General features: G+C 43.3%; 1 protein-coding gene across 12 annotated transcripts in view; it reads right to left on the bottom strand.

The window, feature by feature from the left end:
* Positions 1-4,559: 4,559 nt before the first annotated feature.
* The window catches only part of CADPS (calcium dependent secretion activator), a 337,182-nt gene continuing 316,260 nt past the window's right edge, over positions 4,560-25,481 (bottom strand). For all 12 annotated transcript variants that reach the window (XM_081901352.1, XM_081901356.1, XM_081901361.1 and 9 more), the window contains 2 exons: positions 10,695-10,799; positions 4,560-5,846 (listed from right to left, as the gene is read on the bottom strand). In XM_081901352.1, coding sequence (XP_081757478.1) covers positions 5,667-5,846; positions 10,695-10,799 — 285 coding nt within the window. In that variant the 3' untranslated portion in view covers positions 4,560-5,666. The remainder of the gene's footprint in view (positions 5,847-10,694; positions 10,800-25,481) is intronic.

The following is a 25,481-nucleotide window of genomic DNA, read 5'->3' as shown; positions in this document are numbered from 1 at the left end:
TTGACTTGGGTGGAAGAGCACAGGGGAGAGCGAGTGCTGCTCCTTGGAAGCGCTCCAGGGAAGCACAGGAAGAAGAAGAAGAAGAAGAAGAAGAAGAAGAAGAAGAAGAAGAAGAAGAAGAAGAGGAGGAGGAGGAGGAGGAAGAGTTTGGATTTGATATCCCGCTTTATCACTACCCTAAGGAGTCTCAAAGCGGCTAACAATCTCCTTTCTCTTCCTCCCCCCCAACAAACACTCTGTGAGGTGAGTGGGGCTGAGAGAATTCAGAGAAGTGTGACTAGCCCAAGGTCACCCAGCAGCTGCATGTGGAAGAGTGGGGACGCGAACCTGGTTCCCCAGATTATGAGTCTACCGCTCTTAACCACTACACCACGCTGGTTCAGTACTGTAGCCTAGTGCTCTTGTCTGCTGAAAGTGTATGCTCAGAGGGCTTGTTCCTCAATGGGAGGGCTTGAAGAGGGATCCTGGTTCAATCAGGCAGCAGTTGATGGGGAAGAGTGCTTCCTGAAATTCTGCTGTCGCCAGTCATTGTGGTGGACAGTGCTGGGCTAAAGGGACAAATAGTCTCACCTGGTATAAACAGGTTCCTAGATCTCGGATGCTCCTGCCATCAGAGCAGTGGGCTGAATACTTTTTCTCTCCTGCTGAAGGTTGCATTCCCTTGGGGATAATCTGTTGGGTGATGCTGAAGCCAGGGACATGCAACAATATGCACGGCAAGCCAGGAGTTTTCCAGGAATTGGAAGATGTATTCCTTGGTTACTGGAGTTCTCAGAGTACATTTTGTTTTCTGAGTCAGCAGATATTACTGACGCATCTAAAACATTTTGTTGCCACCGTGAGGCCTAGCTACATGCTTTCATTCTCTGAAAAAATAAAAGTTCCTCACGAAAGCTAAATTTGCTCCCTATTTCAGATTTTGCAGAGTGCATGGAATCTGGCCATGACCTATGCTGTGGAATAAAACCGCCCCAGCTCAATACTACTGGTGGTTCATATTGTCTCCTGCTGTTGAACTGATTCCTAGTCGGTTAGCATCAAATCAAACCCATTATTCCATTCCAATCAATGCAAATCAAGCTCTGCCTAATGAAATGGAGTGAGGGTATCAGGCGTGTGTGCAGCCACCTTTGCCCCTGTAGCCCCCAGGACCTTACTGTAAGTACAGATCCCGATGAGATGTCTGAGGTTGGAAATGACCACAGACATGCTACCCAGCTGTGAGTGCCCAATAGCAGCAGACGTTGCAGTGCCTCAACTCAGCTGTTGCTTCTTCCTTTTTTAAGCTTTCACTCTTTTCATTCTAAATGTTTTAACACATTCTGTGGCTTCAAGCATACCTTCCTTTGCCCCCATCCCCGTTTCAGAGAGAGACGCAATAATATCACCACGGATTAGACACTGCTTTTCAATTTTTATTACGTTTGTGTCATTAATCCCTAGTCCGTCCCATTTGAGTTAGGACTGCATTTAGTTTAATTGGTTATGTTTGTCAGTTTAAAAACTTTTAGGCTGTAACTATACATATACTTTCCTGGAAGTAGGTGCCATTGAATTCAGTGGGGCTTGTTTCTGAGTAGGTATGTATAGGATCGCAGCGTTAATTGACTGAAGTCCCTGCTTAATCAAGGACAAGATTGTGTCAGTTCATGTATGTCTATGTATGTACAGTATACCGTATGTATATCTATATATCTATATATCTATATCTATCTATATATATATCACTGCAAATTGCATTTTTAATCTTTAAAAAGAGGTTTTATTTCCCCCCTCCCTCTCAGGGGTATGCCACATCTGAGATACTGCTTTCTGCAATATACAGTATACGCATATAGGAATCTTTTTAAAAAGCCCAACGAAAGCATGCTTCTTGTTTCAGTAACACTGTTTCAAGCATATACAAATTTGTACAAGTTGAAACAACAGCATAACCAATTAAGCAACTAAAACAGTTATGATTAGTTGTCTAAATTTATTTAACCGGGTTGCCAAAAATAAAATAAAAAAATCATTATCCGCCTTCCTTTGGCCATGATGTCGTCCACCTCCACCATCTTTTCAGTTTTCTTTTTCTTTTATTTATTTCATAAAATTTATACACCCCTCAACTGTAAAAAACAACAACCTCAAAGCAGTTTATAAAAATAGGTAATGTGATTTTAAGGAGGACATATTCAGGTGTGGCTTCTGTAACTCTGTCTGACAGGAGACAAATTGGACAGTTTATTGACTTGGGGTTTAGTGAGAATGACTCATGGGTCTTATGAGTTTAGAGGATCTTCGTAGTAGGTGTCATGCTGTACAGTTTGGATTCTAGTTAAATGGCATTTTAACTTTGGTTAGCAGATCCTGTAGATAAAACAACCGGACAGGGCTGTCGTCTTCATGCCCCGTTTGTGGGCTTCCTGGAAGCATCTGTCTGGCTTCTATTTCAAACAGGATCATGCTCTACATGGACCCTTGTTCTGACCCAGCCGGGCATTTCTTTGTACTGTATTCACTGCAGTTCAGAATCATTTCCCATATTAAACTCAACCCTCCATCTGTGGGTACCCAAATGCTCTTTGGTGTTCACTAGTACACCTCTTTCTTTCTGCTGCCTATCCCACCCATTTTGTTCTGGCATCCACCATAAATGTGCACCTCATTTTGCTTATTTTTTAACCGAAGAAAGTCTGTACGATGCCTAGCATCTCCAGCTAAAATCTGTCAAAGACTCCAGACTAAAATCTTGGAAAGTCCCTGCCAATCAGATGAAGACACAGCAGCTGCATATGCCCCTTCCCTGTTTCCTCTCCTCTAGTAATTTTTCGTCACTCTGCCTCCACTGTCAATGAAATAAAATATCTACAACACTCGGTACAGAAACCAGGAATTTGTATGTGAATTGGCTTAGTGCGCATAATTTATTCCAATCAAAGTTTGTTTTATTTTTAACCCAGAATTCTAAGCCCTCTCTGTAACAATATTTCACGACAGAGGGGAAAAATCCCTCCCATCTGCCCCTTATTAACAAACCTGGGTTATACCTGCACATGCCTTTTTCAGACCAGTTAATGATGCTTCTACCTCTGTGCCAACAACAGTACAGTGGTACCTTGGTTTACGAACTTTATCCATTCTGGAAGTCCATTCTTAAACCGAAACCGTTCTTAAACTGGGGAGCGCTTTCCCTAATGAGGCTTCCCACCACTGGTGCCCTTCCACCGTTTGGGTTCCATTTGTAGACCGAGGTAAAGTTCACTAACTGGAACACAACTTCCGGTTTTGCGGAGTTTGTAAACCGAATAGTTCGTGAACAGGGTTGTTCTTAAACCGAGGTACCACTGTACCAACTTAAAAACTTCTGTTCCATTTGCTTGGTATGTCTCAATGCAGAAGGAGTGGTTTTCAGTCATTTTCATACTAGGCTTAATCAGTAGGCTTAACCACACCTAACAATGTAAGATTGCGGCCCTTATCTCTTACCACCTCCTCTGTCAGATAAAAATACAAAATAAAAACAAATCATAGCCTAGACTCTACCTGTAACAATGTTATATGATGAAAACAAAAGGTAATTCCATTTTTTAAGAAAACCAAATTAGCTCAATTGTAACCAAATTGTAGTGTTGGCCCACCATAATCCCCACCCCCCGATCCCTTGGAACCCTATTCATTTTGATGCAAGTGGGGAGCAAAGGATTTTGAAGATCTCCTCTGTAGGTGTAGCAGACTATCTGAGCCCAGAGGCCTCCTCAGTTCTAGAAACTGTTGCTTCTCTGCTGTTGGTGCTCTGATAGGTGAAGAGGGCAAAGTATCTAAAAGAGCACCTCCCCTAGTATCAACCATATTGGGCCCTATAATTGGCAGGGGAGACTCTGTTGGTGTTGTCGCTGCTGGGTGTTGCCCTGTTGGCACTGACCTGTGACAGGGCCTTCTTGGGAGTGGCCCTCCCTTTGCAGAATATCCTCCCTGGTGAGGTGCGCCTGTTTCCATCATTATTAGCATTCAGTAGGAATTTGAAAACATTCCTGTTTGTCTAGGCATTTGATGGCTGAAAGATACTATACCTATACCTAGCAACCTTGAAAATACCAGCTGTGAGGTTAAGGGACTGTTTTCAAATGTTCTTCATGTTTTAAACATGTTTTGTTTCATGCTAACTATTGTTTTACTACTTTTTTGTTTGTTGCACTGGACTTCCTTTGGGAGGAAGGGTTAGCAAACAAATAAACATCTTGAAATAATCAAATGCCTACATTGTTCCTTTGTTAACTTAGCAAGGCTCACCATGACGAAAACTGAAAGTTGCTGCATCCTATCCATCTTTCTGTCTGCTCCTATCCAGGTTTATTTGAAAGTAAGAAAGGCTTCCTTTCAGGGAAGGCTGCTTCTACAATTCTGGCTTTTGTAAGTCAGGAAACAAGTCCCTTCAACTTAAAAAAAACAACCCAAACCCATCCACGTGAAAAGAAAATTCCTTTATTCTAGGGCTCTTACATTTGGTTGTGGTTTCTTATGTTAGCTCATCTTTTGCTTTCTCTTCCTAAGGCAGACATAAAAAGACTCCAGCGTTTATTCTTAGGACATCTGAATAATTATTTATTGAGAAGCCACAGTCCTCACACTGTTACAACTGTTGGCTTGTATAAGGCAAAAAAGCAAGATGGATCCACTATTTTACACAGAAAATAAAAGCTTCTGGAAGGGAAAGGGGGAACCCAAGGACATGCAAGTTACTGGTCCAAATGCAATGTACATGACAAGATATAAAAACCATTGTGAAAACAAAAGGAGATTTAAATTATGGTTACAATCTACCAAAAGAAATCTTCGTATATTGTCATTATTATTATTATCATTATTAGTTATTATTATTATCCTCGTTATTATAAACACATCTGTATAGTCTAAGATTGTAATTAAAGTTGTCCTTTTTACAAACACAGTTATCGGAACTCTGAACAAAAGTGTAACATTTAGAGGGGGGGAAAGACGCGGACATAAAACAACTGCTCTGAATCAGGTGATGTGGACAAGGTGATGAAGGTCAACCCGTTGTGGCAATATGGATGACTATTATATTCCATTGGTATGTCACTTCTACAAAGTTAGCTGTATATATTTGGAGGGAAAGTGCTTGGGTCTATTAAACGGGAATAATTCCAACTTCCAGTTTATGCATTTCCTAACCCCCCCACCGCCCCCTAATGTACAAAAGAGGTGTCATTTGTAGTAGCCTCACTCTGTTTCGAAGCAATCGGCATCCACAGGAGAGAAACAAAGATATGAAAGTACTTGTTTCACTTGTCTTCACAACAATTTACCGTCAATGTAATATATAGTACATTAATGAAGCATCATTTATACTTTAGTTATAACAGGGACACACCTAGCATGTTTTCTATGCAGTTTTTTTTTCCCATTAACAGTTTTAAACAACGGTGTTCCATATTGCTTATGAACATATAGATATGAAATCAGGAAACTCAATGGATCGAAACAGAGGTGCTAAATCTTAAGTACCACACAGCTAAAATGGCAATTGTATTGGTAGACTTTCCATGGGCATTTAGAGCAGACAGAAAATTTCCTAATGTGGCTAAACTGAATAACAGACTAGATTACATGCACTGGTTTCCAGGCTACATCCAAGTTGGGGGGCTTCTAGATCTGGAGAGTTAATCGTCCTCTTCATCTTCTTCATCACTGTCTTTCATGGTGATTCCCTGAAGCCCTCCGCCTTCGCTTACTGAGGCTGTGGCTTCTTCTACAGTCAGACGGTTTCGCACGGTGTCATAGGTTTTGCTATTCAAGGTGGAATCCAGGACTCCTTGCAATCGGAAATCTCTGTATGTTTTCTAGGGAGGGGAGGGGTCACGTTGTGGAGAAGAGGAGTAGAGAAAATAAATCACAAACAGGACAAAGTAGGGTTCGTATCATCAAATCTGTTCCAAGTCAGTTCTCTCTTTCCCACCCCCCGCTTTTAGAGAATGTTTATACCTGTGGCATTCTTTGACCATAATTCTCAACCCACTTACCCCGAAGCTGGGCTGCTGAAGCAAATGGTAAACACTGTGAGGCTTATACTAGCATTGGCCTTCTGAATATCAGCCGGCACTGACCCAAGAGGCCAAGTTTGGTTCTTTATAACTCAGCGGATGTCCAAGTTGGTACTGCCAACACCACACACATATTGATTACTATTACGACACATTCAACCCAGTAATAAGACAGTAATTGTACAGCATATCCCTATCCAACTGTGGGTATCCTAGTCTGGTAGTCTGTTCTAGTTGGTTCGACCTGCTTACAGAGGGGTGTGTGTGTGTGTGTGTGTGTGTGTGTGTGTGTGTAGGCATCTGGCTGGCCACTGTTAGAACTGGATCCTGGTTGAAAAGGGCCTTTTGCTGGATCCAGCAGGGCTCTCCTTAAATTCTTAGTGTTAATTAGCTGATGTGCATGTGTGGGGAATAAATCCAGTCTTTTGCTGCCCCCCTCCCAATATGGCACTATTGTTGACAATCTGACCAGCGCTACGTGCTCAAACCCGCAGTTGGTGCATTGGGCCAGAAATGACTTGCACACTGCCCATTTGTGCATAGAGTTCATCATCTTGTTGTTCTCAGTGGAATCAGGATGTGGCTCATTTTTATTGGTAAAGCCAAGTGCCGTTGCTTCATTGCGTTTTCTGCTGTCTCCATAACCTCTGTTAGTGACTCAACTTGCACGTTTCCGTACAGCCTTAAACATAAGTCACTAATACCAACGGGCTGCGTGATGGGGAGGAGACTCTTGTCTGTGGCCACCACCCTTCAAACCAGCTTCCATAAAACTAAAAACTTTAGCTGTTGTGTGTCTATCAGGTGAATAGGAGTTCTGGGTGGTTTCAGCAGTAGGGAAACCAAAAAAGTAATGCGTGTTGGGTGAAGACATCTCTGCCTCTTCTCTGATGTGAACAACACCAGGCAAATGCAGCTTGAAACACGGCAGTGAGGAAAGAACCTTGCTGCTGATATGAACATACATCCTTAGCGGATGGAAGTCAGGCTGCTTAGCTTTCACTATCCCTACAAAACCACCTGTCCAAATGCTCGCCCAGCCATTTGCCCCCTAGCTGGGCTTACTTCTACATTTGGAGAAGCCTGGTTGGGGAAAAGCATGCTAAATCCACCATTTATTAGGGAGAATTGGTGATAGTGGTGGTGGGGAAATTAAGCATCAACTCCCCACACTATGAGAAAAGAGAGGGTTGGACAACCCTGCACTTGTCCCTTGCAAGTCAGGGAACTGCCATCGGAGCCAGAGGGAGAGGGAGGGCTCCAGAGGGGTTCTGGAGAGCGTCCCGGGAGGGAGAGAAGCAGCCCATCTTCTGGGGAAGGAATTCAGCGTAGCATCAGTGGAGAAGGGGGGCAGATGGGGGAATCGGCGAGGTGGCTCCATGACTCCTCGCTGGAGACCAGCGGGGAGAGCACGGGTCCTCCGCTGCCCACACCCTCCCTGCGCAGAAGGCTTCCGTGCAGGGAGAGTAGGCGGCGACTAGGCATCAAAGAGCTTCTTTGCTGGAAGAAGTTCAAGAAACGCCCACTGATGGATTCTGCCAGCGATTGAGACAGCCACGGGTGAGTGGCTGTCCAGACAGAAAGGGTTCACCCAGGTAACCCAGCCAGGTGTGGCGTCGATTTACGCACGAGCAACCCCTAGAACCATTACAGAAGACAATTCTGCCCATGCAAGTGGAGGGTAGATTGTTTACAGAATAGATAAGTTGGGAAAACTGCACTGTCCACAAAGAGTTATTATTTGTAATTGTCTAGGTTTAGAGTCCCTTTGTTTTTACAGAACACAATTGCAACTTAAAAATGCAAGTATTAGTAAAATTCACATGCTATTTAACACCATGAAACAGTTTAAAGGTGTTTTGTTGGATAGCAAGCACGCCTAGAGAAAATGTTATTTTTTATTTTTATTTTTTTGAGCAACTGCATAGCTGTAACAGCACACAAGACACCTTGAGTGCTTTTCGGCGCCCCTCAAACTAACACATAATAATAATGTGCTGATACCTATCGCTTTTATTTATGAACATTAAAAGCGTTTTAGTAATTTATTCATGCCTTGATTTTCAGAGTATACAATTCTACTATTTTAGCGCTCTTCAATGAAACAGAACCACATAGAACCAAAAATGATCAAATATGTATTTACCTCCCCCTGTGATCTTATTATTTCATGTAAGCCACTGAGATTTCACACTGAAATAATTATCATGTGTCCAGTGTACACACACACACACACACACACACACGGATATCTTATTATCTCTTTGCAGTCCCTTTTAAAAGGCTGTAAACACCTATTGTAAGATAAATAATTTCAATTACCTATATGCATAATTCAGATTTGTATTTACAATAGCAATTGCACAGAAACTAAAAGTGAAGTCAGTGGTAACAATTTAGCCAACAAATTTTGCAAATGTGAACATCCAAAGGGAAAAAAATAATAATGGGCGTAATCAAACATATGTCTATTTAAAAAACAACAACTGCAAATGGTGGCTGATAAATCATGGCTTGTCTGTCCAAGAATTAATTGTGCACCTGTGCAACCCCCTCCCCCCTGCCCTCATGCACCCGGCCTGGTACTTTTATGCTAGTTCATTATGTTTCAGTGTTCATGACATCAAAATTAACTGTGGTTTCATATACTTCTTTGTAGGCAGTGATTAAACAGCCATTTCCCTCTTGGGCTGTCCCAGGAAACTATGGTTCAAACAAGCTAGAAGTGCCAAAGCTAGATGTTTGAGAAGAGAGAATGGGTGAGGAGGGAACATGCAGGCATATTACTCATTCTCAGTGACAAACAATTGTTTATCACCCCAGTATTGCTACATTTGAACTGGGCTATATGTGATGGTACAACACAAATCTTGCCTTTATTCTACCCCACTAGTCTAACGTTTATCAAATTTCTTTCCTGGGAAGCGATGTGATTGTGGGATACAGCTATATACTTGAAATGGTTATGAAAACCAAATGAGACCATAGTGGGAGGAGGCAATTGTGGACCTATGGTTATTGGTCTTTTTTAAATGTCCCAGGCATTCTGACCATTAAGGTTTTATTGCACCCCTGAAAAGCTCCAATTCAATATCCCCCACCACCCCCAATAGGCAAGACACCAAACGTTTCTCCTTCAGGTCCCCAGGTGTGGGGTTGTTAACCTGAGATTCTGTTGAACTTTGTCATGCCCATGGTGCCTTTGGGCCTTGGTGGAGGGAAAGATATGACCTATCAGGCCATATCTTTCTGTTAGAAATGACATTTGTGATGGATGGGGAACTGGTACCACTTGATAAAGCAAGCAGGAGGCAGAAGGCATCTCTCCAACATATACCGTAGGTCAGTTTTCCCCAACCTAGTGCCCTTCAACCCTGACCATTGGCCATGCTGGCTGGGGCTGAGGGGAGTTGGAGTCTGGATTGCACCAGGTTGGGAAAGGCTGATACAGGGAAATGCTGTAGGATAAATCTTTAATATCTTGAAAAAAGTGAAGTTGGAGACAGTGGCGTAGCGTGGGTTGTCAGCACCCGGGGCAAGGCAAGTAATTTGCGCCCCCAAACCCTAATCCCCAGATGTTGCGCCCGGTGCGGCCAGCCCCCGCTGCACCCCCCATGCTACGCCACTGGTTGGAGATGTGCCCACAACATGTCCTCCTGAATCTGCTATTGACAGTAGAATTCAGTAGCTAAGTGGAGTTGGGCCTAGATTCACCCATGGACCTTCTTGGTGGTCTTGAGGATGTCAATACCTTTCAGCCTCAATTTTCTATCTGAGGAAATGGAACAAGGCTAGATTTATACCCTGCAACAGTGATACGGCAACCACTTGAAAAATGGAACTGTTTTGGTTGAGGGATTGCAGTGGCATATTGAAAATCAGCAAAACCCACATAGGCGGTGATTCACCCAGACACTATCCTGCATGGCATTGTACCCATATGCTTCTTTTTTCAAGTGCTATCACACCCCTATTGTATTACATGCCTGGGGCCCCTTCTGATTTTATAATTAGTGGTGTGGGAACGGGTGCAGTACGACTCCTTCCTGCATAATTTAGCGTCGTCGGATGTGTATGATCACATGACAAGCAGCCCATCTCATGCAGCCACCTTATTCCATTGTTGCACTCTCTCCAGGAACTGGAGCAATGCTGGACTGAGAAGCCACTGCAGCAGGAATGGGGAACTTGTGGCCCTCTGTCTGTTGGTAGACTCCAACTCCCATCGGTCCCAATGACAGGAATGACAGACATTGTAGTCCAGCAACATCTGTAGGACCATGGGTCCCCTGTCCCTGTGCTATATGGGTCCCCCCAAAGTGTGGTCATGCTTCTGATGCTGCCTAGTGGTGCAGGAAGGCACCACGCGACAGCTCATCTCATGCCACCAAAGATAACATCAGAGCCACACCTGTGCACTTAACTAGAGCTCTACAACAAAGATGAAAAACAAGACAGTACAGCAATGTTTACCTAAGGATGGGTTGGATCCAACTAAATTCTTAAACTCAGAGCAGATGTGCTGCTACACGGATGAACCGAAGTTAGTCATGTCCACTGATTTCAATGGACCTGCTATTTCTTTCGTGCACGGAACCTCTTTCCTCCAAGAAACAGAACAGCCTGGAAGTAATAAAACATGCTCACCTTTACTATCCTGATAAGGGTTTTCAGTTGATAGATGTGGAGCTGAAGGTCCATGCGGTCTGTCAGCCAGGTGCAAACCATGTTCATGGTGCTGGTGTACCATTGCTGCAAAAGAAGCGAGAGCTTTCCGAGGAACATGCCAAAGAGCATATATTACGTGCCAAGTATAAAACACAGAACACAGGCAATTGGACATGATCAGGTCTGGCCTCCCCACCCTCCCTTGCCAGTTTGCCAGCACAGGCTCCTTCCTAAGCCCACTGAGGTCCAGGAGCTTTTGTCTGGCACACTTGGATTCACTACGTGATCTAGAACTTGTATTAGAATTTTTCTTCTTCTTAGAGGAATCCTCTATCCCTGCGTTGCAGCGGGTTGGATTAGACAACACTTGGGGTCTCTTCCAACTCTACAATTCTATGATCCTCATTTTTTGTTTTGTTTTGCATTACGATTCTATATATCTTCTGTTATTCAGGTGGGGGAAACGGAAGTCTGACACTATCATCAGACTGAGTGCATATGTACTTGTCTTGGACTCCCCCCCACCCAAGTTGCAGAAGGTGGAACAGGAGTAAAGCAGACAATTCCATTGCTTTCTCATGTGTGAATCTGTCTGCGGAGCATCACAATTGTAATTGTGTTTTAAGGGTTTCCAGGGACTCTTCTCGCCATGAGACTGTTGTGGGTGAGCTGAGAGTTTGTTTGGACCCTGGGTGGGAACCCGGAGGCTGAGAGGAAGGGTGTGTCAGAATGAAAATGATATTTATACAGTGTGTGTGTGTGTATTACACACACACACACACACACACACACACACACCACTTTGTATTAATGTAACAGTTTACATGTAACTGTGTTTTTGTGTGTGCAATTAAGTTGTCTGTTGTTGCTTCAGTTTTCTGTGCACTGCTTGGATATATTTTTTATATATTAAGCCGGTATAGAAATTAAATAATCAGTCCACAAACCAACCTTCCAGGGGCCACATGGCAGTGGTGGGTAGAGCAACGAGGGCACATTTTACCTTTCTACAGTTGTGTGGTTTCTATTCACATCTATCTCTTGATTCTCCATCCAGGCAAGTAAGAGGCATTGCCAGGGTTCAAGGACATGTTTCAGCCTGGCAAAGACACCCAAAGAGAATGTGAAACAGGGTCAGTGAGGGGTGTCACTTGGAGACAGTCCCAAAGGCCAGAAACAGAGGCTTGGAGGCCCAGCCCCATTGCCAATGAATGCCGAAAAAGTGAGCACATAGCAGCATCCCTACCACAGGCAAGGCGCGGGTTGAAATATGCTTGCTTGCAGTGATACTCAGAGAGTCCTTGGACTGGGGCGAGAGTGATTTGCAAAATCTACTTATTATGGATTTTCCTTTCTGAAGGAGTGCTGAAAAGTATCCTCGGCTGCCAAGTTCACAACAGGGTCCCTGAGGCAGCCGAGTAGGGGTGTGACAGCTTATGTTGTCAGGCAGTCCCCCACATTTCTTATTAGACTTGCACAATTCAAGAGGGTACGTTTTTCGTTCTGTAACTTACTCTAAATTACTCAGCTCTGCCTTTTCTCAGACTGTCACAAACAGAATGTTCTCATTCTCTCGGAGCCTTTTGGGCACAGGCTACCTCATAAATATTTATCGCTTCGGCTTTGCATCCCAAGGTAATGAGGATCTCTTGTTTAATACACGCTGCTTGTTCTTTTTCCACCCATGTAGCCCTGAGGCCTTTTCAGTCCCAGGGACAGCCAAAGCGCCACCGTTTGCCTGTGGCTACAAACATTTCGAGGAATGAAGTGATTACCATCTTTGCTTTCCTGCTCTTCTGCATTTATTTTTTTGGTGTGTATGTGTGTGTGCAGATTCAACTCAGATGGTTAAAGATGGTTAAGCTTTTCTCTGTCAACATTTAAAATAAAAAAAATGAAACCTTTATTGAAGTACATGCTGCCGTATCGTGAAATATCAGGGTGATGCCCAATGATATGTATACAATGAAACAAACCACTGTGAAAGGCAAATTAATAATAATGCCTGCTGAATCTCTGTCGGAACAACAGGGACCGGCAATGCTTAAATGTCAGTCAGGGGAAAATTAACAGTGGTACTCCAAAAACGTTGACTAGGATATATAAAGACTCCGGCTTAAGGTATGCTGGAAACAAGAAATAGCAATTCACCATTTATACCAGGGCGGTCCAACTTTTCATACCAAGTGGGTTGCAACAGTACTTTGACATGAAACCTGCGGATTGCACGCTGCCTTGATGCATGGGGGTTAAGGGGAGCAAGGCCAACATTTGACACTCCCCAGCCATCACGCTGCCTTCCCAGAACTGGCTAAGCGAGGCAGTTCTGATAGGGTCCTTGAGCCCTCTCATTTCCTCCCCAAAGTTGGGAAAGCGCTAACTAGGATTTGGGAAGGAGGCAGGAAGACTCTAGGATCCTCTCAGAGCCCTCATACCTCCTTCCCAAAGCCCAGCGTTTTGCTTACCTGGCTTTGGGAAGGCAACTTGAGGGCTGCGGTGTGTGTGTGGGGGGCATCAAATATTGCTGAGGGCTGCAAAAAAAGGCCTTGAGGCCTGCATGTTGGACCAGCCTGGTTTGTATCATTCTGCCACCTGATTTGCCCCTCTAGGCTGAACACAACTGTCCCCTGCCAACATTAATTTTCAGAGCTCCTAAACACACTTACCTGGGAGTAATTTTTGAACAAACATGCATAGGATTGCTTTGTAACTTTCAGCTTGTCCCACCGTTTTCCCTGGGAAAGCCTGCTGTTTACTGCTGAATCGGAAGAAACGTCAGTCCCTGGAAAACCTGATTGACGTTTGTTCCGATTCAGCAGTAAACAGTGGGTTTTCCCGGGGAAAGCAGTGGGGGAACAGAAAAAGTTATTGGATCCGTGCCTAGAAATCACAGGACAATCAGAAATATGGACGAGCCCATTGCTACGTTAAAAACATGCAGCTAACAGCAGAAGCCTAGGGATGTCTGCTCAGGCGTCCTACTAAGCTCAATGGGACTTATTTCCAGGTATATAAGATGACAACCATATAATGCTAAGGTGAGCCAGGGGTGCTCCACTTACACAGTACATACCGGAGAAAAGCTAGCAGCCAATTGTCACCACTTTCAGTGGCGAAGGTTACACCCCTAAGCACATCTCCTAAGCTGTAGGAATGGGCAGATTGCTCTATTTCCATAGGCGCCGACTCCATGGGGCCTGAGGGGGCCCGAGCCCCCTCAAAAATTCGTTTGGGGGGGGCTCTGCCCCCCAATAATGTAAGAAAATTATTAGTTATATTATGCTTTGTAAAATCACAAAATTATGTTGGTATTTTTTATTTTCCTTGTTTGACGATAGTTACCTTTTAAAATACATTCAGTAATGAGTTAAAACAAAGCCACTCCCGATCTAGAGACCCATCAACAATCTCGCGGGGCTGGCGTCAGCCCCGCGAGAAGCGGGGATTCCCCCTAGCTCATTAATATTCACCGCCCACGGCGGCAGCCAATCGGCTGCCGCAAAAGGCGGGCCCTCACAGGTTCACTTAAGATCGGGGCAGCCCGGGGCTCGCCCCTTTCGTTCCCCCAGCAGCAGCAGTTTGGAGGTCTTGGGCCCCCCCAATATTTTTTATAAGTCGGTATGGGCCCCCCCCAATATTTTTTATAAGTCGGCGCCCCTGTCTATTTCTGGCACATGTTCACTGAAAACCCTATCCTGTCCCATTTCCACATTCATCTGAAACTTTTTTTTTTTAGCAATCAGCATGAAAATCCAGCCAGCTTTTTAATTTTCTCACAGCCCTGCATTTCTGTCTATACATTTAACTTGGCACAGGGGTAGCCGATGTGACTCTTAGTCACGCTGGCTGGGGTCAATGGGAGTTGGCATCTGACTGTGTACAGGGCACCACATTGGCTACTCCTGACTAATAATAATAATAATAATAATAATAATAATAATAATAATAATAATAATTTTATACCCCGCCCGTCTGGCTGGGTTTCCCCAGCCACTCTGGGTGGCTCCGAACAGAATATATAAAAAAGCGACAAAACACCAAACATTAAAAACTTCCCTAAACTTAGCACATTTGTGTAAGGGGATTGTTCTATGAACCCAGCAACAGCCCTGCAGGGCACCACTTTGGAAATGCCAGCTTGCTCAAATACAGGCTGGGATAGTGAAGGGTAGTAGGCCCTGAGCTCCTAAAAGTAACCACTAGTAGGCAGCAACACAGCCTTATACTGAGCCAGACCATTGGTCAATCTAGCTCAGCATTGTCTCATCTGACTGGCTGGAGCTCTCTAGAGCAGGGGTTGGTAAAGTTTTTGTGGCTTGGGCCAGTTCACGGTCCCGCAGGTGCTGCGGTGGGCCAGTGTGTGCGTGCGTGCGCAAACGCTCTTTCTGGTGTTCCTTTCAGTGCAGAGGAGGCATGCGCCTGCAGCCAATGGGAAGCTGGCCAGCGTCGCAGAAGGTTGTCCCTGCTCTGCACCAGTCTAGCGCAGTGCCTGGGAGCCAACCAAGCGGGCGGTGGGGGTCCATGGGCCGGTTAAATGGCGCTCATGGGCCTTAGGTTGCTGACCCCTGCTCTAGAGTTTCAGACTGGATGGAGGGCATTCCCAGCCTTGCCCTGAGATGTATTTTTTGGACCTGTCAACATCAGTGTCTGCAGAGCTGTTGAACTTCATCTCTGAATATATATCTAAGCTGCATTTGGGGGGGGATGGGGGAGAGACAGAAAAATGATATGAATAAATCTGCAAAGTAACACACATTGACGGCGGCAGCAGCAGCACATTTGATGAAACCCCGCGCTGGGTTCCTGCGCTTCGAGGGAGGTGGTGTCATTACACATCCACCAGAACATCTGCAAACTCCCATTTCCTTTTGGTGGGTTTGAATGGGAGCCTGACCTCCTGTTCCTTGCCATGAACCTTGAGTTCACACTCACAATTTTACATGTTACAGGAAGCCGCAGCTCACTCCAGGGGTGCTGCAAATCTCAGAAGCCAGATGCAGCCCTGCTTCTTTAATGCACCTGAAGGAGCTGTATTCTCCATTCAAAAAAGAAAAGAAAAGAAAAACAGAAAAAGGAGGAGGAGGAGAAGAAGAAGAAGAAGAGGAGGAGAAGCCCACATACTAGTAGCTTAAGGTCACTCTGGCCTTTGTAAAGAGTTGGACAAAACCAGGAATGCGTATGGGGCTGAGTTGTCAGCAGGGTAGCAGAAGGATTACAAGGAACCTGTGACTCTGCCTCTTTCTGCCTTTGCTAGTAGCTTTTGTGTGTGTGTGTGTGAACAAGTGCCATACAACAGATTGAGGCTGGTATAAAGGCCTGGGACTGTGCAAGGAGACCCCCGCTGGGCCTCAGCTGTGCTTGCAATTAGCAATAAGCATGAAATGATTATTGTTGTGGTGGCTGATGGCAATCTGAAGTGACAAGTTTTATGGGGGGGGGGAGTTAAAGTAAGTGTGTGTGTGTGTGTGTGTGTGTTAAGATGTTCAGGAAAAGTCCTCCCCCTTTGCTTGCAAACCCATTAAGCGAAAGCTCCACTGCAGTTTAGTCAGAACTATTTTATGTCATTCACAAAGGTCTTACAAAGTCCCGGCTGAAAGAATATTTTCTTCCTCTCACTGCCTCGGAATGGAGTTTTTCTAGGTCACGGATTCTTCACTGCCCTATTTAGTGTCAAAAATACCCATTTGCCTCAAATTAGCAGAAAGCTTGTAGTGAAGGGCGAGAGATTAAGCATACAAAATTACTCAGCAGGCGGCCGCTGGATGGATTTTGGGGGGTTGAGAGGTCTTTAAAACTGACTACAAGACATTATATACTTCTGACAAAAGAACATAGTAATCCTACCTGCTTGCTTTAACCACTGTTGTTTGTCCATTATTTTGTGCTTTAATGCCCATGAGAGCAAAACTACGGGCAATGCTGCTCAATAACCATAGTAACTCACACCCATGACCCCTCAGGTCAGTTCTGGCTCTCCAACCAGAACGAATCCAGGCTGCTCAACCTTATTAAGAATAAACGGAGGCAGGCACTGCACTGAGAAACTCAAAGGACAAGGCTGTCCTTTCTCTCTCTCTCTTCTGGACTGCGGGGCTCTGTTTTGAAATACTCAAAAGAGGCTTTGCGACAGACCTTTGAATTCAAGGTGTTCCGAAGGTAACGGATTCAATGGCGTGAGGCGATTTTTCAGCTACACCCGGGATAAAAGCAACACTAGTCAAGGGAAGCGAACAAAAGGGGCATGTGCTCATGGGTGATCACAGCCCTTTTTGGTTTTCGGAAGGCAAGTTTGCGGCTAAATAGCCAGCCCCACTTCAATAGACCAGTAAGGTACAAAACCCTCAGACATTCATTTTTCACCAACTCCATCTCTCTCTCAATGCGCTTTTGCTGGGCTTAGCTGTTGGAGCTATCAATGTGAGAAGGAGGGACCATAATCAACCCTATTATACATAAGGTGTTCAAATCTGCTTGACTTTTCCATGCAAATGTAAATTGTTCATAGGGATTCTTAGGTTCAGTTCCTAAACATGGTGCCACAGAAAATGCATCTCCATGCTAACCTGAGGATTTTTAAAATTTTAATTAAGTTGTGTATAAAATGCTCACACAATTGGCTACCCTTCTCTCACTTCATTAAGACTAAAATGAGAATAAGATATTGGAGACGAATTAGAGGAGCAACTCAGGGAACAAAACTGGAATAAACTGCCATTTGGATCCATCCCAGTTAGAACTTGAGAAAATGCTTTAAAGTAAAGATGGTACATGTGTCCAGCCAGAGTATATAGGATTAATCACAACACACCCAACTTTTGCTGCCGAGAATGCAATTTAACTGGCTCTCTCATACACTTGTGATGGCTTTGCCCCAAAATTATTCCCTTTTGGGTAAAAATGTTTTCAAACAATCAATTGATAGGACAATCCTTACAACCAGAACAAAAAATATCCCTACTGTCTTATTTTACTCCTCAGATTAAGAACATAACCAATAAAGACCTCATCCTCCATTTACTAACTGCAGCTAGATTAGTGACTGCAAAACAATTGGAAAACTTTGAATGCAAATATTTTGAAGCCTGGATTTCACAAGTGTGGCGCATTGTGCTTATGGACAAATGAAGCATTTCACAAAAGGAATATTGATCGGGGGTGTGTGGGTGTGAAAAAGACCCACATCTTCTATACAACATGGTATCCCTTTACTGACTTTGTTAAGACAACTGAACATAGTTTTCACCCTCCTTCGACTCATGGTACCTTATTGAGAGACACTTTTACATGATTGCCTTGGAACATCTAAATCTGCAACCACCAGCCATTATTTTTCTTTCTTTTCCATACAACTACTGAACTCTGTATGGGTGTTTTGTTACTTGAAATTAAAAATCAATTTTTTAAACAAACAAACAAACAAACAAACAAACAACCTTGTTACTCAATCCACCCATATAAAACTCGTTATCGTGTAAACGGCAAAAGAGCTTTAGGGTACCTTAAAGGGAGATTTTATTTTGGTAGATGAAATTAAGAACATTGGCTGGATCAGGCCAATGGTCCATCTTTTTCCTATTTTAAGCTGTATTTCAGTTGATTGCTGAATTTTTATGCCTTATTGTATTACATATTTTGATGTTGGCCACCCTGAGCTTGCCTCATCTAGCTCAGCACCTCAGCACAACCAGATGCCTGTGAGAAACCAGGGAGCAGGGCATGGGCACTAGAGCACTCTCCCCTCTTGTGGCTTCCAGCATCTGTTTCCAATGAGAAGGAAGATGCATATGTTTCCCCGTTTCAAAGGTGTGTTGGGGGAAGGGGAGCCAAAGGAGTCCCCGTACCTGCCCACAGCATGCTCCCAATCTAGCCCAGCACACACATACCATTTTTATCTCTACTGTTCTCAGTAAGGCAAGGGTGACAGAGGTTTCTGTGGCTGCTGGGAGAAGGGGAGGGTCATAGCTCAGTGACAGAGCATTGGCTTTGCATGCAGAATGCCCCAGGTTCAATCCAGGTAAGGCTGGAAACACCCCTTGCTTGGAACTCTTGACAGCTTCTGCCAGTCAGTGTAGACAGTACTGGGCTAGATGGTCTGGCATGGTAGAAGGTTGCTTCCTGTGGTCATGGCAGGGGCTGCTTGATGTTGGCTCTCCCCCTCTGTGTTTGGACCTCTGTCTCTCTCCGCCTTCAGAGGAGGAGATCTGAGACAGCCAACAGCCCAACGATGCCCTCCCAGGGACCACAGGGCAGCAGAAGTTGATTAATTTGCTGAACTGAAACAGGTGTCCTTGATTAATCAGACAGCGGGTTTTTCGATTATTATTATTTTTTAAATTCTTGTATTCTAAAAAAGTGTCATCTTAAAAGAAACATTCCCGCCTAAGGGAGTACAAAGGGGTTTCTAATAACAGTAACATTTCAATTTTTTAATTATTTCTATGCCACCCATCTGACTGGGTTGCTGCAGCCATTCTGGGCGGCTTCCAGAAAAGTATAAAAACACAAGAAGATGCTGTGACACAGGTATGCATCATCCCCAGACTTTCTCGCTTCAGAATATATATTTTTTCACGTATGTGAATTTATACAAAGTTAACTGATTGATTTCCAGACTAAAATTTGTAAGATTAATTGAGCAATATTTCTTTCATTGGAAAATAGCCCTAGCTATCATGAATTATAAAAAGGCGACCACAGCAAACATTCTAAACACACACCTTTGGGGCAATAGATTCAAGAGTGAGTAGAGCTATTTAATTCCTACCAATAATCCTGCTGCTTCCCCTTGCTCAATTTGGCTGGCCCAGATACTGAACTCTGAAATGGCACACCTGCCTGTCTTCTTGCTCAGAGCCTGGTGGCCAAGATGCAGGGATCACTTTAATGCAAGATCATCAGGGATTGGAAGTGAGCTGGCCTTAGAGCCTCAGGGCAATCTAATATTCTACAACAGAAGTCTGAAAACAGCATGCAGTGTGGGCTTCGTAATCGTAAGAATCCACTGTATTTGCATTCCTTTTTTCGTTTTGCTTTTCTGGATAATGGAAAAGACATCTGCACTCCTAGGCATGTTGCACGGGGCCGGGGCGCTTAAAAACGGTACCGCACAAACACAACACAGCCAAATGGCCCCCAATGCATTGCTGATTCCAAACAAGCCACTAAGCTACCTGTGAACAGCTCCAACCCTGAGTCTCTTTTGACTTCCTGCAGTAGCTCTCATTCCTGGTAAAGTGACCTAGTTATTTCTGAGGTCAATTGTTTAATGCTGGGTCAAGGATGACAACATTGCAAAGTTCATATTGCATTCATTTATCCCTAGAGAGATTAGGGGCAATTCTGCCGGCTGATCCCATGGATGTCATTTCACAACTGGTCAGCTGCATAATGGGGCTATTCTTATTAAAACCCAGAAGCATTGGGCAGTCAAAGGCGGAGTACGGCACTGGATGCCTCAAGATTTCCCTCCCTTTCGCCCTTTCACATAACCTATCATGGTTAGAGGTCACTCATTACTATCAAATTCACAGGCTCGTCTGTGCTGGCCATGGGTGGCTAACCTGAAAATCTCCTGAAGTTTCTGGCTTTCAATTTCCATCATCTTTGACCATTGGTCCATGCTGGATGGGGACGATGGGAATTAGAGTCCCAACATCTGGAGGCCCACAGGCTCCCCACCCCTGCACGGTGTTTTCCTAATTGTATCTCAGGTTTGCAAACACAATGACTACAGCATCGTTGTTTGATTTCCACCTCACATGGGCTCGACAAACACACATTACTCTTGGTGGTTTTATTTCTAAAAGCGGCAGGTTTTGTTTTCGGAAGAACTTAACAATGCGAATCTTCTCAGCAAAACCTGTGTATTTCCAGTCAAAGTAATAACAGCATCTCCTGCAACTTCCTGCTTCTTTGTTCTAACGTGCAAAAGATATAGCTTAGGTAAATATCAGCCTACTGATGCAGCATTGATTCAGGGACATCTAAACCTGTTTATCCTGAAGTCTTTTCTTCTTACTAAAGACGACTGGGGACATATGTATTGCAAAAAAAAAAAGGGGGGGGAGCAAATGCATCACTTCCTGCTGAAAGGAGGGCAAAACAGGACACAGATTTGCATAAAATGTACATATGCTAATATATATGTATAGGTGCAAATATTAAATATAAAAGATTTCACTACAGCAGGGAAGACTGTAACCTAGTGACCCATGTTCCCACTCAGTCCGCTGCTCAGATGTTAACTGATGATGGGCAACTTCAAGGCCTGTTAGGGTTCTTAACTGTTAAACCAGACTTCGATGTCTCTGGAATCAATTATATTGATAGAGAAGAGGCATGGGGATGCAGTTCTTCAAAAGAAGACCGGTTGCCCTCATAACAACTTTAATATAGGGGTACAGTGGTACCTTGGGTTACAAACAACTTAGGTTACAAACACTTCGGGTTACAGATTCTGCTAACCTGGAAGTAGTACCTCAGGTTAAGAACTTTACCTCAGGATGAGAGCAGAAATCGCGCACTGGCGGCGTGGAGGCAGCGGGAGGCCCCATTAGCTAAAGTGGTACCTCAGGTTAAGAACGGTTTCAGGTTAAGAACGAACCTCTGGAACGAATTAAGTTCGTAACCAGAGGTACCAGTGTATTTTGGGTAGTGGTTGTTCCTCACACGCTACAGTGGTTCTCAAAGGTCTTTGGCCAAGGTCTCTGACATCACTCGATACTTGGTCCTTTTCACTGAAGATGCCCAAGGACTGAATCTGCGACCTTCCGCAAACAAGCCTGCTGTACTTCTCGGTCATGATTCCTCCCAAAATACAGAAGATGTATGTGATGTGCATTATAATTTCTGAGATCTGTCTCTTTGTCACTATCAAGCATGACCAAGAATGCAGCTTCTGACTTGGTTCTCAGTGGTTCTCTACTGAGTTATATGGGACATCATAATCTGTGCACCATTAAGATTGAAAGCCTGTGTTTCACTGAGATGTTCAGGCAGGGAAAGGTTTTGCACTCCACAGCTTTCAGCCTGCTTTATTCCCCCCATATTTCCATTCGGAGTGGAAGCAAACAACTTGCCACATTTATTGAGATACGAAAAACCTCCCTGCCTGCACTCCAGACTTCTGGGTTATCAGGGATGTTTCAAGTCCTCAACCCAACTCTGCCTTACAATGCATCACAAATGGCTGCCATTCTTACAGGAAAAAGTACCTGGCACCCAATTGTGGTGGAGGCAATTGCCACCCCCAGCAATCCATGGGGAGTTTTTGGGCTAGTGAACTGGAAACACAACAGTGTAAGTGATGTTACAAAGCGGCGAGTAAGATGTCCAGAGCCCTTCTGGATGCTGGCTTTCAATATAGTCTCCATGGAAAGTTGGGGGAAAGGGAGACTTTCTGCCGCAAAGAAAGGGGGAGCATGGTTTTCCATGCTAAAGGAAAATATTTTTCCAGCATTGCAGAGGACTCCCATGCTCAGTACCTGAGGGCCCCAGTCCTGCCACTCACCACCTGGCCTAGGACAGGGCCTGACGGGCTCCATAAAGGACTTCTGCTGCTGCTGCAGAGCAGAGAGGGCTCCATTTTTGTTTTGGTTTTTAATTGCTGTTATTTTTTACCTGTCATTTTAAACTGTGATATTAATGCTGTATTTTTAGATTTTGATTTATGCGGAAATGGTTTTCCATTTGGCTGTGTATTTTTTTGATGTGGTTTATTTATTGATTATGACTTTTGCAATTATGTAAATCTTGTCATGTTGTAAGCCACTTTGAGCATTGTTTTTAACTGTGGAAAGGCGGCATACAAATAAAATGATGATGGGGTCATTCCACATCAAATCAATGCAAAAAACAAGGGTTTTGCCACCCACCGTCTCAGATTTTGATAAAACTTGGTGTACATCCTTCCCTTATGGTTGAAAGAAACCCCCTTAATTTCCCCCCTCTATCTCAAACAGTTTGAGATATAGCCAATTTTCATAGTTTTAAATACCCCAAAACTGAAAAACAAGCCTGCACTTTTGAAAAACAACAACCTTGTAATAACAAATACTATTTTAGATTTTAAGATGAACTTTGTTTCATTAATTTTTTCTTTTACAGCTATGGAGTATAGGAAAGTTGTACCCAGTAGTCATTCCCCCCCCACAATGTCCAAAACCCATACAATTTTGTTACAAGACATAAAAGACCCATAAAATTTATTCTTTGTTGAGAAAGAGCATGTCTTTGCAATAAATTTCACCATTAAAAACTTTTGATTGCATTGTGCCCTAACGCTGAAAATTTAGGTTTTCTAAACCTAGTTTTTCCCACCAAAAAAGCTACATTTATACATTTTTTTAGGCATTTATAAAATCTTTTGAGTGCTGGTGTATTTTTTTTGCTGAAATCCTCATCATGTTATTGATCTCTGTGTAAAATTTCAAAGAGATCTCATAATTGGTTATGGAGAAAAAAAAAATGCACACAAGACCGAGGATCTCAAGAGGGACAGAATCACAGGTTTCAAGAAACTTTGAAGTGCTATAAAATTTAAACCATTTGATATAGAGGAAAAAAATTAAAGGGGGTTTCTTTCAACCATAAGGGAAGTGTGTACACCAAGTTTCATCAAAATCCGAGACGGTGGGTGGCATGACCACGTTGAACTGACGTGGAATGACCCGATGATGATGATCCTGTGTAGAGAAATAAGTCCCACTTTATCTTTCAGTGGGATGAAGCCCCTTATCCAGTGCATGCTCTGACCTCATCTGGTGCAGCCTCAACCTGCCCGCAGGAAGGTTAGGGTTGGAGCAGGCAGGGAATGAGAAATCTCCCCCAAGCTGTTTAAGCACAGATAGAATCATGCCTGAATAGCACTACTGTGTGGATATGTTTGCAGCCTTAGATACACTTTTTGAGCCATGGTAATTGGTTTCTGGGGCCATGCATGCGTAGATATTTTCAGATGAGCATAATGAAAACACAACAAAGCTTCTACCTGTATCTAGCTAGGCCTTCCTTCTTCTGTGGCTGGCTCCCCCTGCCCCATTTTTGAAAGCTCAGTTATGATTTGAATCCTTAGCATATGAGACACCATCACAGTAATAAATCTGCTTTTCCCTAAAACAAACCAGTAAGACAAGTCAACTCTGTTACATACCATTACGATTTAATAGCACCAATATCTATGAAAACTACCACCGAGCTAATGTTGAGGGCATTGATCAGCAAATCTTAACAATTAATGCTTCCAGTAATAATAATGATAGTTTTGGGGGAGGTGTTTTTTTTATTTTTTTAAAAAAGCAAGCTCCCTTCATCCTTTTATTCGGTAGCATAAGAAATTAAACACTTGTGGGCTTATTCTAAAGAGTGAATGAAATTGAATAAGCTACCTAGTACTTGAGTTTCACAGCGAGTGCTTGAATAGAGCAAACCTCCTAAGTTGAATAGGTTGCCTTTTGGGACCAATTTGCCTCTTTTCACTCTTTAGTCTTCCTTTTTTGCTGACAGATGTACAAAGGCGGAACTGCGCTGTGCGGCTTATCTACATACACCCTCAGCAGCTGTCACTTTTGTCGAGCAAGTTAATCAAGCAAATGCCACCATATCCCACTTTCTATAAGGAACAACATGTTATAGACAGTAGTCTTGGGAGAGAGAGGGAGAGGGAGAAAGACTTTATTTTAACTTTGATTAGCTTGGTTTTTTCCTCCAGACAAAAGCCTCTCTCTCTCTTTCTCTCTCCCTCTCTTATGATGCAACTCATTATTTTAGGTTGTTTTTTTAAAAAAAGGGAATTAAATATCTCAAAAAATCAGTTTTGATTCACAAGGCCGAAAGAAGGGGAAAAGTTGCTAGCCCTCATTGACGTAGAGAAAAGCAGCTGCAATGAGCCATAAAGGCAAACAGGGAAGAAACCCTATATTAAAAAGCAACCAAACAAAAATTATCAACTTAAAATATAGCGTAGGTTTTTGACAGGGCAGGAGAAACAGCTTTTGAGCAATGTGTATCATCATTATTACTGCCAATCTAGCTGGCTGTTTGCAAAGGTCTTTTCAATTTTTTATTTTTTTAAAAATTAAACGATTTAAAGACACAGAGAAAAGAAAAATGGATGCTTTTGTTTGCACTAATGCTTGTTGATAACAATATATTGTCAATTGCTGAGCCACAAAGATTAGCACAGCAAAAGCTATTTTCTGAATAGCATGAGTGAAAGGCTTGGTTCATTTTCTCCTTGTATTTCATTGTAAGAGAGTTTCAATCACTAGTTGTTATTTATACATGTTCTTTGATAAACTCAACTTGTGTGGCTGTGTGTTTTTTTTTAAAAAAGAAATCCCTCCCTCATTAGGTACATAATAGTGTTTAATGTTGTAGAGGTTCTTCCCTGCTTTTTTTCTTTGAAGTCTTTCAAGCTTAAGCATACTTTCCTCTGTTAAAATCATGCTTCAGAACTTCTGACCTATGAAAACAAATAGCCACGAAAACAGCATTATGCATAATAAATTCTGTCAATAAATCTATTCCTATCAGACGTTCATGAATTATGCCACCACCAAGAAACTTCATCTAAACTCGTGAGTGCAGAGCAGCCTGCAACACATCCGAATTAAATCAGAGCACCTGGATTAACCAGATTGAATCCTGTTACTACAAAGAGGGCTAACATGGTTCTGTCAGCGTTATCTACTTGTACACAGGGAGCGAGCTGCTTCTAAAGCGATGTTATGTTGGTAACAGTGAACAGCACAATCCAATCTAAGTACC

Source organism: Podarcis melisellensis (genome assembly GCF_964234715.1).
Source record: "Podarcis melisellensis genome assembly, chromosome: 2".
In the NCBI taxonomy this organism is placed as follows: Eukaryota; Metazoa; Chordata; class Lepidosauria; order Squamata; family Lacertidae; genus Podarcis; species Podarcis melisellensis.
The sequence above is the reverse complement of the archived record's forward strand: the minus strand, read 5'-3'. Positions and strand labels throughout refer to the sequence as shown.